Source organism: Conger conger, chromosome 4 (genome assembly GCF_963514075.1).
Source record: "Conger conger chromosome 4, fConCon1.1, whole genome shotgun sequence".
Lineage (NCBI taxonomy): Eukaryota > Metazoa > Chordata > Actinopteri > Anguilliformes > Congridae > Conger > Conger conger.
Genome location: NC_083763.1, coordinates 63,804,609 through 63,824,271, shown reverse-complemented (window position 1 = coordinate 63,824,271; position 19,663 = coordinate 63,804,609). Strand labels below are relative to the sequence as shown.

Below are 19,663 nucleotides of genomic sequence, written 5' to 3'. Positions count from 1 at the left end.
GGTTCTTGCAGTAAAAAAAAAAAAAAGAATAGGTTGGTTTATATAAGGCGCAGTCATTGCTATGACAACATATCCCAGAGTCAGCTGCAAAAATGTGCGCCGTTTGTGTCATCACGGGAATGTGGGAATAGTAGTTTATTTTGACATAATATGTAATGTTTTTTTGTTTTAAAAGACTACAAGTACCATATTTCTAAAAGTGTCACCATTGGTTTTGTTTACCTATTTTGTTGCATCAGTCATCCGGAAGATTAAAAAATAGCAGTTTCATGACCTGAGTTCTTTCGTTTTGAATGGTGGTAGATAGTCTAGGATATTTTGTTATTATTGTTATTATTCCACCGCATTCATTGTCCCTTGGAACGGTCACAACTTGAAATAAATACGTTAGGTTACAGACCAGCAAGGATTATAAGAAATAAACCCTGCCCTGTTGTGCTAGTGAGTTAGCAGCTAGCTAGTTCAAATTCACTATCTGGCTAGCTTATTGGCTTGACTACAGGGGAGTTCTGCCGTGGCTATAATAGCATTCTTTGGGTGAAATTAAGATACGAATTTGGGTCATCAAATTATCATTTCAAAATAGTGCTTGGGTAAAACATACCTCTGTCAGAAAATTCAGATTGGCATTATATATAAACATCATGAAAAAAGGAATTGTAAATAATTTTGTAACTTTCTTATTCTTACACATCCCATCCCTCAACGTGTACAGTGACGTACGTATGTTGATAAATGCAGCATCATGGTAGCCGTGAAATCATTGTAGCACTGGAGAATTATCAGCACGAAGTACATTGGCTCAAACATTGTACACATTTATTTAGACTACAGTATCAACTGCATACACATTTTTGACATTTAGGATTCCCCTTCGACTTACAAAAGGTTTAAGCAATTTTTAAAAATCAGGCCAGGAGAACGTCCAACGGCGAATTTCAATAGCCTGCAGTAGATTATTTGACACTGAATTGTGAGAATACAGTATTCGGCTGTTAGGTGCTGGATCTGCCACTAGAGACTGCTCTTTTCCCTTTTTGCTCCGTCTGTTTTCTTCCCTCTTGAAGTGTTGTCCCGTGACTAATTTGAATGGAACTTTCAGAATAAACGTTTAATGTTTCCTGCTTTGCCGGGCGCTTGACAGTGTGTAGCACGGGGATGGATGAGTTCTGGTTTGGCAAATAAACGACGATATATCATTACGACTTTTTCAAAATTCTATTAATTCCCTTTGATTTCGATAGTTTAGTGAAATCAACTAGAAACGAAGAGGTAGAAAATAAGAAAAGGTAAGTTTATTTGCTACAAACTTAGCTGGCTAACATTTGCTAGCTAGGAAAGTTACATAATGTTCCTTTGCGTGGCTACCAACCGGCTACCTTGCATTAAGTCAAAAGTACTTAAACAGCGCTGCTTCGATTATTTGGCTTACTAAGGTAGAATTTGGGGAAATCATTGGTAGTCATTTTCAACAACACGGAAAGCATTTTTACTTCTAGCCAGTTTCATATTCAATTTGATTTAACAATCAAATTGTAGCTTTATTCTCGTTAACTAAGCCTTGCAACAACCAAACACTTGCTTTGCCGCGTAGTTTTACTATCCAGCTTGCTAGTACTGCTATAATTTTCAGTTCTGTCGAAGATATGTATGAGTTCAGGAAAGTACCTCTTGATACTGCATGTTTTTACGCATGGAACACTAGTTTCTAGTTATTGCATATTTCCTTTCCATACTTCTGGAATGTCGCTTGTTTATATAAACAAGGTGAAACAATAGTCTGGTTTTAGTGTAGTGGTAGTAGTTTTGCTGTCATAACAGTGTACTAAATCCAAATTATGGCCATGAAAATATTAAAGTAGTTTCACGGTCAGTTGAAATATCTCACATCGTACTCATTTAGTTCTTTTTACGGTTGTTTCCGTGTTCACAGACAGTAACTTGAGCAATTTATATAGGTGAGAACATCTCTGAATCCGGGATTGAATTCTCTGGACTGCCAGTACCTGAAAAGTTTGCTCTTTCGTTGGCGAATCATTCGAAGAGCCAAGAATCTGTTGTAATTTCAGGTCTAATGTTTATTTTTGAAAAAAAAACAATAATTCTAGTAATTTACCACTTTTCCATGCACTCAGCTATGCTCCATATTCTGTTACATAACTAGCAAACTCTGTGACATGACAATATTAGAAAAATCAATGATTTAGCATATTTCAGTTACAGTACATTTCCAACTGCCACTTTGTGTTTCTACACCCAATTTACCCAATCCTTGATGTGTGACTGAATGTAACTTTAATTTTAAAAATTGAGTAATTGGTTATCTACCTTGCCACATTTGAACTAAGCCTAAATGTTTCACTGTCTGTTGTGTGTGTCATGAACAGATGGGACACTTCAGTCTAAAGCAAATGTTGGGGTCAGAAATCTATTACTTATGCATAAATCATTTGTATGCATTTCACAAAGCAGAAGTTCTGTGTTGGCAAGTGATGAGCTGTGATTTCATTGCTTGGAGAAATACCTGACTCTTTACGTTTTAGTCTAGCTGATTAGTTAAAGTTTCCATGATATAAATGTAACACTGCAGGCTGTAAGGGCTTACAAGAGTTAATCCAGCCCTCCCATCAGGTAGGCTTTCTCCTTGGTATTCAAACGTTGGGCAGTCACTTCAGACATGGGCTGTAAACCTAGAATCTAGGAATCGTAATGCAGGTGGCAGCATTTCTACAGCATTTTACCCCCCCTTCCCCCCGTACTGTAGCTGCAGCCAAAGTTGCTGTGAATGGTATGCGGCAAAGCTCATTTAACTAATGATCCTAGCTTGTTAGCAGTGTGCACACGGCCCTTCCCAGCAGTACTGTCCTCCCATGTTCTTGTCCTGGAGGAAACTCAAATGTATTATTCGGAGGATAGAACAGGCAAGGAATTTGCTAAACAATCAAAAATGTATGATATCATGTAATTTAGGTTTTTTTATTCCACTGCTGCCATTGTTACCTTTCACAAACATCCGCTGGTTTTTATGTGGGGCCGTATCCTCCATATGGTGTGTGTGTGTGTGTGTGTGTGTGTGTGTGCTTTGTGTGTGTTTGTTTGTTTGTGTGTGTATGTGTGTGCAAGCGCACGCCTGTGTGTGTGTGTGCGTGCTCCTGGAGAAAGGCCATTGGGTCCAAAGGTGACCTCATAATTTCCAGGACCAACAGCCACTGTGCCACAGAGACACCTGTCTAGGCGTGTGTCAGACATGGGTCAGGGCAGGTTCCGGAGAGGCTGCAGGCAGTCGGCAGGGAGACACGGTTCCGCTGCGGTCTCCAAATGCAAAGGCGCTTTTCCAAACAGCTGCAGGCAGCAGGCGCAGAGAGGTACCCACAGGGTTTTTCACAACTCCACAGATTTATACACGGTTCCTCAGACTTTCACCTGGTTAGAGAGCAAACTGCTGAAATAATAGTATTTTAGGCTTTGGTCTGGAGACCTTTTTCAGATGTGCATACGTACACTAAAGTTCACAATGTCTTAAATATTTGTCTAAAATATTTAATAAACATTTTATAGCTGTCACGAGGTTTAAATGATACAACAAGTTATATTTCTGAACATGAGCTATTCTCTTAGTTCAGGATCTGATTCCATGATTCCTTTGTCATTTTCTGTTCAAGTGCAGTACTTTGCAGGCCAGCCTGTTCAGGACCTTCCAGTACATATCACTGGATCGCAGGATCTTAATGAGTTCACATCCATATTCAGACCCTCTTTGTTGAGAGGGTGGGGAAGTGCCGGAGGACTATGGATGCTGCTTCACTGAGTGTTTGGTCACCTTGGGGTACTGAGAGACATGGATAGTTGAAATGTTGTCTTAAGGAGTGGGTTCCTGTTTGCTGCTTGCTCTGCTACTGTAAATTCAGGAACTGCATTGACATAGTTTTGAGAATCAAAATAAAATGCGAAAAAAATGGGGGGGAAAAAGGATTTCTTAAAATTTAAAAAATGAGAAAAGTACAGTAAGTCCTCTCTTTATGTTTATGGCTGTTGAAAATGTGACAAAGGAAGGATAAAAATGTAGGCCAGCCATGCATGCAGGCATGTTAACGAAACAAAAGCCAGCGGTGTGTGAATTCAGGAACTAAAAGTGCTCTACTTCCTTTTATTAATGAATTTGACTTTCAGATCCCCTAAAGCAGTACCACAGGCAGATTTCTTTGTGTAGAATTCAGTTTGGAGAAGGAAATGGACCTTGCATCAAGATGGCTGTTGTGTATGCTGATTTTAACAACAGAGTACAGCCCTGAAAAGCGATTCACTGCTTGGTATTAGGCTTCACGGTGAACTCTGCCACGCAGGCCTCCTAGGTGACATAGCTTTGCTGGGGGCCTGAAGAAGCCGTAGAACTGGTCTGCATTATTTACCTGAAATACCACGTGCAAATGTTTTACGGCTCGTGACGTCTAGACGTTCTCGAGTGCCAACTCACAAGACCGATGAATCATGCGAAACGAAACATATGGCTGAGAGTATATGCCAATGATCAGAAAGCACCTGCGAGGCATTATTTGAAGCTGGCTTAATTGTGTTTTGTTGCTTTAGTGTGTTCTCTGGGAGAAGTCTAAATAGTAAATTTTTTTCTCTTTGCCTGGCTCTGTGTGGTTTCTCTGCATGCTTGGGCATGAATGCGCACCAGCGCACACTGAACAACCCAGCAGGAGTGTTCTTTCTTCATACCGCCAAGTATTTGTGCAAGTCGGTACTGGTTCATTCAGGCAACTGCCACTACAGTGCTGCCACTTCTGCCCACCCAAACAGACCCGTTTGCAGCAGAGAAGTCGATCACTTGAGGTAGGACAGTCTGCGCTGTTTTGACATTCACCTGTTGCTCTCTTTTTGGGCCGAACTTCCATTACAAGAAGTGGATGCTGTGGTCACTCACACTAAAGTCCAGTGCATTCATTAAAACATTTGACGGTGTTGCAACAGTGGAGTAACAGTCCACACGATCAATTGAAACTGACTATATTCATTGATGATTTTTCACTTTTCAGTATGACAAAGTAAGACAGTTTATTTTTGTTGCCATACTTGATGAACAACAGTCTCGGGTATGTGAGAGAGCCTGTTCTGTCGCATTCTGGTGACATATCCTTTTTTTTTTGGCATAAATGACTTTGCACCGCCTTTTTTAACGAAGATCATATGACTGCAAATTTCCTTTCTAGCTGGTCGGTTAATTGCATTTTGGAAGTGGTTCAGAGCGGAAATTGGATGACTGCTGATGAGTTTGTGCCTAATTGGGTCCACAGGTCTAATGTGCAGTCTGGCTTCCTCTTTGGCTGTATTTACTGTTTGGCCAGTGAGCTCTCTCTACGTGCACCTGGCGGTCGAGCTGCACGTTCACGCCTGTTTTCCGTTCTGGTTCCTCAGTGGTGGAATGACTTGCCTACCACTGTCAGAACAGCAGAATCCCTCCCCCTATTTCGACGCTGACTCAAAACCCACCTTTTCAAACTCTACCTTAGTCCTCCCTCCTGATTTCCCCTGCCCCTCCTTTCTGATATCCCTATCCTTGTCTAAACCCCCCCCCCCAAAAAAAAAAAAAAAAAAATGCACTTATGATGACAACTATGTTTAGAACAGCATTTCATGTGTATTTTGCTAGTTTCTGGATGTGATGCTTTGACTTATGGTAGAACCTATGCACTTGTAAGTCGCTTTGGATTTAAAGCGTCTGCCAAATGACTAAAATGTAAATGTAAAAATGGGAGCAGCAAAGTAATGCAAGAACACAACACTGTTGTCTGAATCCCACGGGGGTGAAATGAAACATCCCTGGGTGAAGAAATCATGTCATAATAGAAGGCCACAAAGTTTCCTTTTGATTTGGCCTATCGTTTTGTAATCTTGCGCTCAGACCAGAAGTGTCTCATTTCGCTCCCTTCTTCCTTTCTTCCCGTTTTGAATGATGGTTTCTGTGTGTACACTATTGCTGAAATTCTGTGTGTGTTTGTGTGTGTCTGAGAGCCCTGGTATTCAGCTTGAGGGTCTACTTTAGGCGGTGAGATTTTGCTGGGTCTTGGTAGAGTGAATGTAGCTGCAGCCGGCTTGGACTGAGGGTTTCTGGTTCATAGCCGCGGTGGGTCTTCAGTGTACCTGAGTGCCGGGCACTTCAAACGGTTGTAGAAGGTTATCTATAAATACCTCCTATCTGACCGGGCGTAGAGAGAGGTGTGCACACGGCCGAGTGAGCGAGGCTGAGGCTATCACCACACCCTCGTCTGCCTTGTCGAGAGGGAGAGGGAGCACGAGAGGGATAGAGGGATGGAGACATAGAGGCAGAGAGGACGAGACACAGAGGTGGAAAGAGAAAGAGAGGGATAGGGAAGTTCTTTCCCCCACATGATGAAATCAACATGCCGTGCAAATGTTGAGCGCAACCACGGATTCTCCGGCCAAAGTCACGGCAAACTTCCCGCGTTACAGGAAGCAGCGCGCAAAAACCTGAGAGGCTCACAGTTTAAAGCCTGGCTATACTGTCTGATTCCCCCTCCTCAGGAGCACAGAACCGGGATGGGATTGGGCTGCTGTGTGTTTGCACTGTGCGCTAGTAACTCCCTATCCCGCTGCTGAAGGACAAGGCCCTGCACTGTGAGACCATCCCGCCCCGCTCCTCTCCTCTCCTCTCCGCTCCACCCCACCCGCGACATGGAGGAGCACGCCAGCTGTCCCAACGTCAGCATCCCCTGCTACAACGAGCAGAGGGACAAGAAGAAGCGCTTCACCGTGAGTACCAGCGCAACTTCTCAGCACAGACAGGCTGTTTGAATACAGCAAGCGTGTGGAGCCGCCAGTCCCCCTAGCTTCAGTACGTACCGTCTTAGACAAACCGCAGTTGCAGCAGTGCCGGTTTGTTTGAGTCGGTGCGCCACACCTGCTGAAAATGGTTTTTTATTAGTTTGTGGAACGTCTCAGGAAACCTCGCCAAAATATTTACGCCAAAATCTAAAATGTCTATGTTTGAGATGGAAGAATTAAAGTTCACCGAATGTTTGTGCATGAATGTTGTCCCTGAAACAAACTCAGAAACATAAGTTTCTTAGGCCAGGATGAAATGTGCTGCACACAGATTCCTGAGGGCAGTAAAGCCGTTACATTCCGCCACTCGTCTTAGGAGAGCCGTGGAGGGAACACGCTGTTCCTGTAGAATCAGCAGTCACGTGCTCCCTATAGGGGCCCATTAAAGCCACAGGAGAGACCGTGCAATAATGAAAAGTCCACAAACATGGACATTTCCTCAGTGAAAGCCCACCTGAGAATATCACAGTGCATTTTTTCATCTTCCATGGTACTTAGAAAGCCCATTCATGCCTGTCGGATCCATCCGTGAATTTGTCTTTTTTTTCAGGTTTACAAAGTGATGGTCAGCGTTGGAAGGCACGAATGGTTCGTCTTCAGGAGATATGCAGAGTTCGACAAACTCCACAACGCGGTAAGTTCTCAAAACTGAATGGTAGAGGAGTGGAGAACCTGTTACATAATATATAAGCAGTGGTAACTCTGCCTGTGCTGGGCTCCCAGTCAAGAGTGGAAGCATCAGGCAGAAACACACTACTGTATATAGAGTCACATTTCACATATCTTATTTTAATGTTGCTGATTTTTAATGAGCATGATTGGTTTCACAATGTTTGTATGAAGTGAGAGCCATATAAAATTGGTTTTCCAGGTGTCTCGGTGGCGCAGCCTGTAGAGCACTGACCGCATGCTCATTGCGAGCCGCGACGTCAGCGGTTCGAATCCGACAGTCTGACATTTGTCGCATGTCTTTCCCTCTCTCGCTCCCATTCTTCCTGTCTCTCTATACTATACTGTCCAATAAAGCTGAAAAAGGCCGAAAAAAATATCTTAAAAAAAAAATAAAAATTGGTTTTCCATTTGAGCGCTTTCCCATTTTATTGTTCACCTGGGAGCTATGCATCCCCCTATAGAGCACTGCTTACAGAGTATTAAAAGCAGAAGGACTGGTGTCTGTGGCAGTGTTCAGTAGCAACACAGCACCCCTCTCAGTCGTGCTAGACCACAGTCAAAGAGGTGTTCTCTCAGAAGTTCAGCAGAAGAGGTGAGGGCAGAAGCTTCACTCCTCCTGCTCCACCCCCCCTGTACATAACAGAGCTGGCTTTGGGCTAGCACCCCCCTCCTCACAGGGCAGCTGAATTATCCAGGGGGGTGGGATTAAATCTGACCGCTCTATGGAAATACATTTTGAATTTCATCTCGTCTTGGGCAAAACCAGCAATGTGAACAGACATGAGCAAACATACCAAAGTCATCTGACCTTCGTGTAAACCATTGAGAGCGAAGGGAAGATTGTTTTTGTTGGGGGGGAGTGTTTGATTTGAATGGATGGATTGATTAAATTTGACGTACTGTAAAGCAACACTCGCCAGAGCTGTTGCAGAAGAGACGCCTTTCAATATTTTGTGACGCCTTTTTTTACACTACGGCTAATGAGTGATCATTCTGTGTTATTCAGAGCTAAGCCATGCCAAATGAGCATGGAGACCAGACTCACAGAGTCTATATGTAGAGGTGTTGCAGTGTTGGGGGCATGCTCCCCTGTTTCCCCCTCCATGAGTTTGATGACTGCAAATCAGTAACAGTAACAGAAGGAAAATTGGGCAAGAACCAGGCCTGAAATCAACATCACAGCTGGCTCATTCCAGATTCGAGACTGGATCTCATCTGGTCTGATCCGAGCACAGTACAGTCACACAAACAGAAGCCGATGAAAGGGAGATGGAGTAATAAGACCATAGAGGGAAAAAATAGTGCACTTGGTTGGATGACCTTTATGAGAGAAGGTCATAAAAGCTAGCCAAGGATCAGTTATTTCAAATAATAGAGTAGTTTACTTGATGGTGCAGTTGTATGGTTCACCGCTTTGGATTGTGTGGGCCTTGATTCCTGTCAACGGTGAGGTTACTCATTGATTAATGACAGTGTTCATCCTCCAATGGAACTCTGTAGAGATCCAAGTGATCTTCTTAAATGTGTGGTTTTAATAGTGATGGAGTCAGTTGTGAACTACACTGCTATCTTTTTTTCTGGATTATGAGTTATCTTGCTGCTACCAGCACCACATAGATGGCGTGACACATTTGTGCACAAGAACTAGATCTAGAATGTTTTCCCTTAAATATTTTCTTAAATGTCTTCTTGTTTTTCTTCTGTAGTTAAGAAAGCAGTTTCCTTCCATGAACCTGAAGATCCCAGCTAAGAGAATATTTGGGGACAATTTTGAGCCAGGTACTGTACATTTGGAACACTGTAGTTACACATTGCATTTGTCTGTGACAATGCTGCCTTTTTTTGACTTGGCCAAAATACATTTATTTTTCATTTGGACAAAATTATATCATGTGGATTCTACAAATTGGATTATTGGTAATGTGAAACCATGGAAATACAAGCAGTTCCAAATATTTGTCCACATTTATGCCAGTGCATGTATATTTATTATGCAACAACAAATGCTCTTATTGAATTATTTTCAATTTAGCGTCAGAAATAGGCACCATATACAGTACCCTCTGCCAAAGTTAGCGTACCTCAGATTGCTAATGATGAATACTGACTTTTTAATTTTACTTTAATTTAAGAAATTTTCCTTTAAGTGCTCTTTGTGCAATTTGTGTTATTCTTTGCTTGGAGGACTGACACTTTCTCTCCTTTTTCGGTCTCTGATAATCTTGGAATTGTTTTACAAGAAATGTTACAATAAAACTGAATCCAGCAGGTTATGCTTATTGAGTTGTTTGTACAAAAGCTAAGGTATTGTACAGTATGTGTTAATTAAAATCTTCCTCATCAGGGTTTATAAAACAAAGAAGAACTGGACTGCATGAATTCATCCAGAGACTAGTCACCAATCCCCAGCTTAGTAGCCAGTAAGTACATTTGAATGTGTCTTTCCTGTATAATTCAATCAGAAGCTTCTTTGAAAAATTATAAAAAAAGGATTGTGCGAATACTGTTGGTTTATTGCATAACTGATCTTTAACTACATACTGAAGATTAGAGTATCTTTAAAAAAAAAATAATAATAATTTGTTTTGATTTAATATTTGCTTTTTAGTACAAATCCAGACACTTTGGTCTTTTGGCAAATATATTTTAGATTGAACATTTGTTTAAGTTATTTAGTGGATTTACTGAAGCTGCATTAAAGAGAGGCAGCTATGTGGGAAATAGTCTGGCACGTGACTGCTTTTCCCCCTCTGTGCCATAGTCCTGATGTCCGAGACTTTCTTCAGATGGACAAATCCAAAAACCTCTCGGACGCCTCAGAGGACGAAGATGATAAAGTAGGTGGCTTTGTTGAGACCTTTGCTGTACAGAACTGTAAAATCTATTTTACACTTACGTGGTTGCTGTGTGACACAACGCAAACAATGCAAACCCACATCATGTTAAAGGAGTTGAGTTGTAATGAGTGTAACATAAAGTGCTGGTGAGGATATAAATGTGAGAGTTGCTGTGATGCAGTTTGAAGTAAATGCTGCTCCATTCCTGCTGTCTTACACGTTCCCCTGCTGCCCGGGGAAATGTAACCGATGCGGGGGAAGTTAATTGAGTAAGGGTTACTTGGGTGTGGCCCTGAACAGCGATAGTTTTCCTGCTTTATTTAAGAAGCGAACAATATCCAATCCTGGGCTGACATTGAAACGGGTTCCATTCACTTCGGTTGGTTAAATCCGGGGTTTTAGCAGCTGGCGGGACTGTTAGCCTACAGTCACGGTAGCCCTCCAGGGCTGTAGTTCAGCCGCCCCACTCTCAGACATATACACAGCTAATGCCATTCAGATGCTTTAGTGAACTTCCGTGGTTTAAGTGTATTTATTGTATTTTCCATATCAGCTCTGGCTCGGTATGTAAAGCTGAATGCATTGTGCGCACTCAAAGATGTGTGCTAGGGTTCACTTATCCAAACTATCAGGCCCACACACAGAAAGCTATATTACACTCCTCTCACAAAAATATGCTTATTTTTATTTATTTGTTTTTTTTTTCCTAGAAAAGTTCTACCTCCAGAAATATTAACCTGGGACCCTTTGGAAACCCCCTGTAAGCTTCGTATTCCTCCTCTCTGTTTTTACAGTCTGAAAGAGCTTCACATCTTCATGTTTTAATTTCAGACAAAGCAAATTGTGTTTGGCAAAACATTAGTCTGGATTAAAGACTTGTTTTGCTAGCACAGTGCATTTGCTTGCCCAGGGCGTGCACTTTGTACCAGTGTGATGTGTCACTCAGATGTACTTACTCATATGGGCATACTGCACTGAACCTGGCTTGTTGCTTTGCACCTCGAGGGGTTTTTGTTTTTTTTCCCCCCATAAGTTTAAGGTCTCACTTTGGGGAGGGCTGTACAACCAGATTAGATCTATTATTTGATTTGATTTTCACTTGACTGAAAAATACCACGACCGAGGACAAGACTTGACCCTGCGAGGTGTAAAGGTCAAAACAATTCACAGTGCTTTCAAAGGCAGTGTTACCTAACAGAGCCTCCATAACATCACACAAACTGACACTGTAGCATAGCTATTTCTGCATCATTAGTTACATACTTGTGAGCAGCATGTTCTAATAGCATCCATTAGATAGTTTTTGTGATTAGGCCAGTGATGGGAAAGAGCAACACACTAGCACAACGTAAAAATGTATTCAAGCAAATGAGTCACTGATAATGTGACAACTCATTGGTAACACTAATGGCTTATTGGGGGTCCTGAAATCACTCATTGTGAAATGATTGTTTGAGGCAAAAACTGAGCTAAGACACACAATGATCATTTTAAATGTGCTGTCTGTAAAAGGGGAATGCTTTGAAATAAACATGTGAACAATTATAAAGGTACATTGAACATACATGTTGGACATGAAAAAGATATAACTATCCTATTTTAAATGGATATCATTTTTTTATTTTCGGAAAATTTAAGCTGTCATTTAGAATGTGGCGATACATCCTTGTAAATGCAGAAGCTTAGTTGAGTGTTTTTATTATTACAGTGCGAAGCCCACAGACTTTGACTTCCTGAAAGTAATTGGGAAGGGAAGTTTTGGCAAGGTATGTGTTCAGCTGCTGTCAACTTGAAAGTAAATTGCTTCATTACAAAGTGATGAATTGCTATAGTGTTTCTCAAACATGGTCCTGGTGGACATCTAGGTCTGCTTGTTTCTATTTTCACCTTAAAGTCAGCAACAGTCTTAGACCTAAAAAACCGTATGGTGCAAGTTAACTATAATCAAATTCTTTGATTTGATTCAGTTTTGAATAACAAAACAAAAAAAACCCTGCAAAGCCTGTTCACCAGGACTGATAACTAAGTCCTACCGTAGACTATAAAATACTATTGTCACTTAATACTCTTACTTTAGTCTTAAGTCTTTATCCCGGCACATAATTTGCTTTAAAAGTAGAAGTTCAAGTAGATTTTTCTGTGGTGTGCATGTTTTTTGTGCAATCGCCGTTGGTGTGTGAGTGTGTGTATGAATGGGTGAATCAGAAGCATCAATTGTACAGCGCTTTGGATAAAGGCGCTATTTAAATTCCAACCATTTACCATTTACATACACAGCATACAGAAAAAATTACATTATTTGTAGCCATAAACAGGTATCATTTTTTCTTTTGGTTCTGCATGTACCAGTTTCTGGGATTTTCTTTTTCAGAAGTGAGAACAGGCACAGTTCTGGTATTTGCTGGTCCTGTTCATTTCAGCCCAGCCTTTATGTGGGGTTTGGATTTAGAGCTTGATTGTGCAAACCAACATTGCTTTCTCCTTCCTCTGTAGGTATTTCTCGCCAAACGCAAGATGGACGGGAAGTTCTATGCAGTCAAGGTCTTGCAGAAGAGAGTGATTTTGAACAGGAGAGAGGTGACTGCTCCCAATCACGGACAGTTTGGCCCATTGAGGCCACTGTTGTCCTATTGTTCCGATCTGTTCCTTTCGCCCAATTCATATGCATGTTCTTTTCCACCAGCAAAAACACATTATGGCCGAACGCAACGTCCTCCTGAAGAACGTCAAGCATCCCTTTTTGGTGGGACTGCATTATTCATTCCAGACTACAGACAAACTCTACTTTGTCTTGGACTTTGTCAATGGTGGAGAGGTGAGTAGTTTCGCATGTGTGGACCTGACTGGCGAGTCACGTGCTGGGTGAAACCTAGATGGTCTCAGGAACAGAAGTGCACTGCTCTCAGATGTGAATGACAGCTGGAATGTCATCTGGAGACAGATGCAAACATTCCCTCTGAATGCTCATAGAGTTCATCTTCAAAGCTCACCTGTATGTGTAGAAAGCAGGTTTGAGAGAAGCTGAAGAATGCAGTCCCTGCAGGCCCTATGCTTTAAAATGCTGAAGATGGGAAGACCGTACGCTGCTATCCCCAGAGCGCCTGTCTCTGCTCATATATGAATCCATATATGAGGTTAGATTCCCTGTCATTGTGGCTTTCTGTACTGAGAGTCCTTCTCGATCTGTTACCCTCTCTACTTCTCCCTGTGTGAAGTGACAAAATACACAAGATGGGACTGTCCCTCAGCATACAAATGATGAAGACATTCTTCCTGTATCATGTGAATGAGTGTCTCCACAACACGGCCTTTTCTAACCCCTGCTTGCTAAACTGACATCATGTCTCTTCCTGTTTTGTATCCCCTTCACAGGAAAAGCTTTATTTGCTAAAAACTACAATATTTGTATATGCAGATTAGAAAAGAATGGGGTTCAAATTCTCAACATTGTTTCGGCCATAATGGCAGCCCATCAAAATATTCACATTGAACTTTATTTTGAAGTGCATATGAACTGTACAGAAAGACGGCTCTCGTGAGAGATTCCTGCTCCGATTTAAACGTGCGCACTTTGTGCTGCGTGAGCAAATCTGAGGCACTTCAGTCAATGCTGTTCCAGACATGCAAAGCCTTTTTCATGATCGCTGTCTGGGATAGTCTATTGTAGTATGACAAACGCATTACAGCCATTGCATTCTCTTCACTCACAAGTGATGCTGAGGAATTGCATGCATGTTGGGATTTTTTTTAAGGAATTAAATCTATTAAGGAATCTAGATCCTTACCTGGACATACTAAAGATTAAATCCCAAGTTGTTTCCTCTGACGTGCACATTGTTTCTTTCAATATCAAAGATTATACCATACGTATTTCCATGGGTGCGGTAGTAACTTACATGTAGCAGCACACCATTAGTGAAAAAAAAAAACTGCTTTGACATAACTGACATGGGTATCCGTATATCAGACCTGTGTATCAAATGTGAAACCAATAATCATAAAAATAAAAGCCTAATTTACTGTCATGTCATTTGAAGTTGAGACTAACAAAAAAATGTATGTATGTGTGTATGTGGGGCTCTCTTGATCCATATTGTTTTTGTTTTATTCCAGCTTTTCTTCCACCTCCAAAGAGAACGGACCTTTACAGAATCCAGAGCCAAGTTTTATGTTGCAGAAATATCAAGCGCGCTGGGCTATTTGCATTCCCTAAACATTGTTTACAGGTAAATAGAACACATGATAGAATCACTTTTTACACTGTACCCACGAAAGGGTTAACAGTGTTCATGATGGGGCGCTCTGACTGGACAAATTAGTCATCCATGTCAGGGCCTGTAGGCTTCCTGTAGGCCTCTTCTGCAGTACTTTTTCCACTAGCCAAGTGTGTGGTGCAATGAATGTTTAACCCATGCTTGAAGGTTTTCCAGCATTTAGCAGACAAGATTTTCCTGTTGTCTGTGGTGAGATTTATACCTGTCTCACCTCCCCCCTCTTTTCTGTGAATGTACTACACATGCTGGGGTGTGGTGTGTAGTGTGACTGGACTTTCCCTACACATGCCTGAAATATTTGCCGACATGCAAGACTGAAATATTTTTCTTACTTTAGCATCAGTTTGCTTTTCATTTGTTTCGCTAGAAACAAAATTGGTGCTTTTTGCAAGCGGTCATTAAATGTGCCTTCATTGATTAAATGCTATGCTGTCAGATTAAATGCTATGTCCCTGACTATGGTGATAGTCAGAACCTCTAGTTTTACACTGTAACTGTAACACTGTAACTGTAACACTGTAAGTCCCAGTAGAATGCAATAATCTAAAATAGGGATGGGATATTTTACTTTTCTCTACATGGCAAGCTGATGGTTCTTGCCAAAAAAAGCCTGTTTTACAGGCAGACCTGGTGTCACGGGACATTTTCTCTGGCTTTACTTCACACAACACCTGGACATGAATAAGTGGATAAGCACTCAACAGCTATCTGTCTCCTTTCCAACAGCAACAAAATATAACACCTATAAAACCTTGAATACTCATTGCAGCATTAAACACAAAAACAGTATTTTATTTGAGATAATAACCATGTATGTGTTGTGTTTTTCTTATCAGTCATACTTAATGAAGCTCAAGTATTGTTGAGTGAACAGACTCAATCTGGCGCTATAATTTGCTAGCTTCAGTTTACCCAGGCTGAAAGGAATACAAAATATTATAGCAATGCACTCCTGGGGCTGCTGAATGGTGAATTAATCTTTAGTGCAGTGGTTAGTGTGGCATCCTTTCCCTCCAGGATAGTTTGAGCCATGCCTGATCCCTACCACAGGTGTGCCACTATTGAGCCGTCATTCCTACAAGTATATGCCCAAGTACAATAGGAATGAAAGCTAGTGTTACTTTGGTTTCCAAGTAATTACATATCATGAAATAAAGGTTTAAAGCCATTACAAGATTCTTTTTTTTCTTTTTTAATGGGAACTTTTTCTTTCAGGGATTTGAAACCAGAAAATATTCTACTTGACCAAGAAGTAAGTAGAACAGCATTTTGTATTTATTAATTTGTTATGTAGCGAATGATAATGTTCTACTGAACAAAGCCATACATTGGTACAATGATAGGATAATGAATTTTTGATTGTTTTTATATTAATTGTTTACACTCTTGTCCACTGTTTTTAGTTTAGTAAATAAATCCTTCAGTTTGTATTTTCATAATGAAATATTGCTGCCACAGCAGTTTGAAACTTCTGTGCATGCATAATATTGCATAAACACTACTTCCAAGTATCCAATAATTTAAATATGGTTGTTTTTGTTTAATATTGCACAATGGTGTCCACTCAGAAAGCATTCACAACAAAAACAAGAATAATAATTAGGGGTTACTTCCATTCTTGAGTAGATCCAGCTCAAAGCTCAAACTTGAGTAAATATGGATAAAAATGCATTGTGTATTAAATCTAATCTAATGTAATCTAATGCTGTGGATTAAGTTTCACACTTTTAAGTGTGCTCCTGATGAATCTGGTGGAGAATGTGAGGGAATGGTGAGCAGGGTACACACTGGCTGGCATTCCACTGCAACAAAAGGTTCTTTAAAATGGAGGATAATGGGCCGCTTGTATGGAAAACTCCACTGTCCCAACACTGTCTTTGTTTGCCTTTTTAAAGGGACATGTAGTCTTAACTGACTTTGGACTTTGTAAAGAGGGTATCTCCCAAGCTGATACCACAACCACATTCTGTGGGACACCAGAGGTATAGTAACATTCTATCTATATAATTGAGATGGGTAATTCCAAAGAATGAGTGCAGTGACTACATGAGCTATGCTGTGAATTTTCTATATAAAAAAAAGTCCTTGTCCAAAATTGACGGTTGTTCTAAATGTTGCTCTAATTACAATGTGTAAATGTATAATAACTGTTTAAGAGGTTCAGTGTACACTATGTAATGCCTACGATATGAATGTTAGATTTTCTGATCACATGCAAAATTTCACATACTTGTGCAAACTCCAATTCTCAGGTGCTTGTTTCCGTCCCGGGTAGTTTGACTAGCAGTAATTGGAGTACTCATGTTCTCTCCACAGTATCTAGCCCCAGAGGTCCTGAGGAAGCAGCCATATGACAACACAGTGGACTGGTGGTGCCTGGGCTCAGTCCTTTACGAGATGCTCTTTGGCCTGGTAAGCGACTGCTCATGTAATACAGCTCAACCCTTTAGTCTATATTGAAATCCTGCCGGACTGAGCATTATAGTAAGGTGCTTCTCATGAAAACACATTATTGCATGCTTACATTTGAAAGTGAAAAAGATCCTGCACATCTTCATCTTGCCTTTCTCCTTCTGAACTGGATGGTCTTGTAGCCTCCGTTCTACAGCAGGGACACCCACGAGATGTACGACAACATCCTTCACAAAACGCTGCTGATGCGGCCAGGGGCGTCCGGCAGTGCCTGGTCGATCCTGCAGGCTCTCCTGGAGAAGGACCGGACCAAGAGGCTAGGCTCCAGAGAAGACTTTGTGAGTTACACTGTGCCTTTGACCTGACTGCCTCCCTCTAGTGGCGCCAGTACAATGGCACTGGTGGTCTACTGCATGGCTTCTGAAGCATGATTATCCCCTGGGTCATGGTGTCTTCAAGAGACGTGTTCCAGCTTTGCGGTTATTAATATGTAGGTTATTTTACTGAACCAGTTTGGCTTCCCCTCCCACTTAAGAGATGGTCAGACACTTAAATGAATTTAAAGCTTTAGCCGGGGAGCCCTGTGCCTTCACCAGTGACTGTTTACTTGCTGCCAAACAAAATGCTGTACAAGTGTCTACTTGCTCTGTGCTGCTCTGTGGAATTTTAAACACTCCAGGAATCATCAAACCATATTACTATGCTTTATTTGCAGCAAAGGCTTGCGTGATGCAAATGATTAAAAATGCTTCTCCTGAAAAAGTTCAATAGTAACAATTAGTTGGATGTTTTTTTGTGGTTTTGTTGCATGGTTAATTGAGCTTATTTCTGCTCCTTTTTCCAGATTGAGATCAAAAGTCACAGTTTCTTTTCCTCTATCAACTGGGATGACCTAGAACATAAAAGGATTCCACCCCCATTCAATCCAAATGTGGTATGTGTATTTCATTTCAGACAAAATGTGTGTGACATTATCTGGTTTCAAATCTATTGATGTACATTTTTTTCTCAGTTATTTTCTCATTTCTCATTCATTTTCTCAACAGTAGTTCTCCATAGCCAGTTGGAAAAGCTTTTTTTTAATTCAGTTATTGGAACAAATTAGACAAAGTATTTAATGAAATAAGCATTTGGCATATTTCTATTTTTTCATAAATGATCCAGGAGTAATTAAATGAGATGTATTATTGGCTGATTGTGTTGTCCTTATTACATTTTATTTTATTTATCTCTCTTTACAGAATTCTCAGTATGACCTTACAAACTTTGATACAGAATTCACAGAGGAAACCGTTCCACACTCCGTCTGCTACTCCACCGAACATGCCATTGTCAATGCCAGTGTCATGGAGGCTGATGATGCCTTTGTGGGATTTTCTTATGCCCCGCCCTCAGATGACGCCTTCATGTAGAAGAGCCCAGTGTCTACAGCCTCTCTCTCTCTCTCTCTCTCTCTCTCTCTCTCTCTCTCTCTCTCTCTCTCCCTCTCCCTCTCCCCCTCCCCCTCCCCCTCCCTCTTCCTCAAGTTCTCTCTCTCTCTCTTTCCTCTCGCTATATCTTAACTGGGGCATGTGTATTTTTCTTTGTATTTTTTGACAAAAAAGGGAATATTTCCTTTTCTATATGAATTCCTCTAAACTGCGGCCAAAGCCTTTGTAATCAGATGACACTTCTAAATGGTATGGGCAGCTGGCTTTGTCAGGATATCATTATAAATCTTATGGTATTTATGTAACATTATATTTAAAATATATATGTATATATATTTGATCAAGATATTAACATGTTGAGCCAAATTTGTTTTGTAGATGACTTCTGCCTTATAGTTACTGTTTCTATTTTAATGCCGTGCAATGAAAATTGGTATCACCTTCCACATTTTTTTAAAATGACAAAACTAAAATATATAGACATTAATTAATTTTTAAAGATAATACATAATAATTGTTTTCTTCACCAAAGAGGTCACTTGTTTCCCATAATGTGCCTAACATCAAATTGTTTTTGATACTATGTAATAAGAACTTAATAAGGTTACTGTGTAAAGCTGTATATTTGTACATAGTGTTTTGGTGGACAGAACTGTTACATGATCTGTTATGAGTGATATTACAGTTTTAAGATTTAAGTTGGGGATCACACGGAGCTAAATTTCTTAAGCAAGTCATTAGTGGAGTCATCTTTTGTTACAAGCATATCATTGTCATTTTATTTTGAACATGAATGTAGCTTCACCCCCCAGTGCCAACTGCATACAGTGTTTCCAAGAGTTATTTCCTGCGTATTGCTATTATAACTAACCTATATTTTACATCTATGAAACACAGAAACTACCTACAGTATGAAATAATTTTGAAATGTATGCCAGCTTTGATAGAAGTGTGACTACCTTCACAAGGTGTGTTTGAAGACTTTTGTCATGTGCAGTAGCCTACAATTAAAATACAATTTAAAAACATTGGCATTTGCTTCTTTTGCAAGAATGTGTTCATTTATATTCTGGGTAACGCTAAAAATCACATATCTAGGTCGTTATAAGCATTACCACCACGCGAAACTCTTCGCAACTCAAACTCGCAAAATTTTAGCAGCCACGCATAGCTACAGACGATTTTATGTTAG

The 19,663-nt window shown here is 40.6% G+C and overlaps 1 protein-coding gene across 1 annotated transcript; it reads left to right on the top strand.

The window, feature by feature from the left end:
* The first annotated feature begins 1,112 nt into the window (after positions 1-1,112).
* Positions 1,113-19,499, top strand: sgk3 (serum/glucocorticoid regulated kinase family member 3). The gene is made up of 17 exons (XM_061239513.1): positions 1,113-1,289; positions 6,547-6,774; positions 7,397-7,480; positions 9,225-9,297; positions 9,863-9,938; positions 10,280-10,355; positions 11,066-11,115; positions 12,064-12,121; positions 12,849-12,932; positions 13,039-13,170; positions 14,469-14,581; positions 15,845-15,881; positions 16,525-16,611; positions 16,946-17,041; positions 17,224-17,379; positions 17,886-17,975; positions 18,283-19,499. Exons 2-17 carry the CDS (start codon positions 6,697-6,699, stop codon positions 18,451-18,453), a joined length of 1,461 nt encoding a protein of 486 aa, XP_061095497.1. The 5' UTR covers positions 1,113-1,289; positions 6,547-6,696; the 3' UTR covers positions 18,454-19,499.
* The last annotated feature ends 164 nt before the right edge of the window (positions 19,500-19,663 follow it).

Coding starts and splice junctions, on each gene's coding strand:
- sgk3 (XM_061239513.1), top strand. CDS start 6,697: ATGGAGGAGCACGCCAGCTGTCCCAACGTCAGCATCCCCTGCTACAAC. Junction 7,481..9,224: donor TCGACAAACTCCACAACGCG/GTAAGTTCTCAA, acceptor TTTCTTCTGTAG/TTAAGAAAGCAGTTTCCTTC. Junction 11,116..12,063: donor GGACCCTTTGGAAACCCCCT/GTAAGCTTCGTA, acceptor TTATTATTACAG/TGCGAAGCCCACAGACTTTG.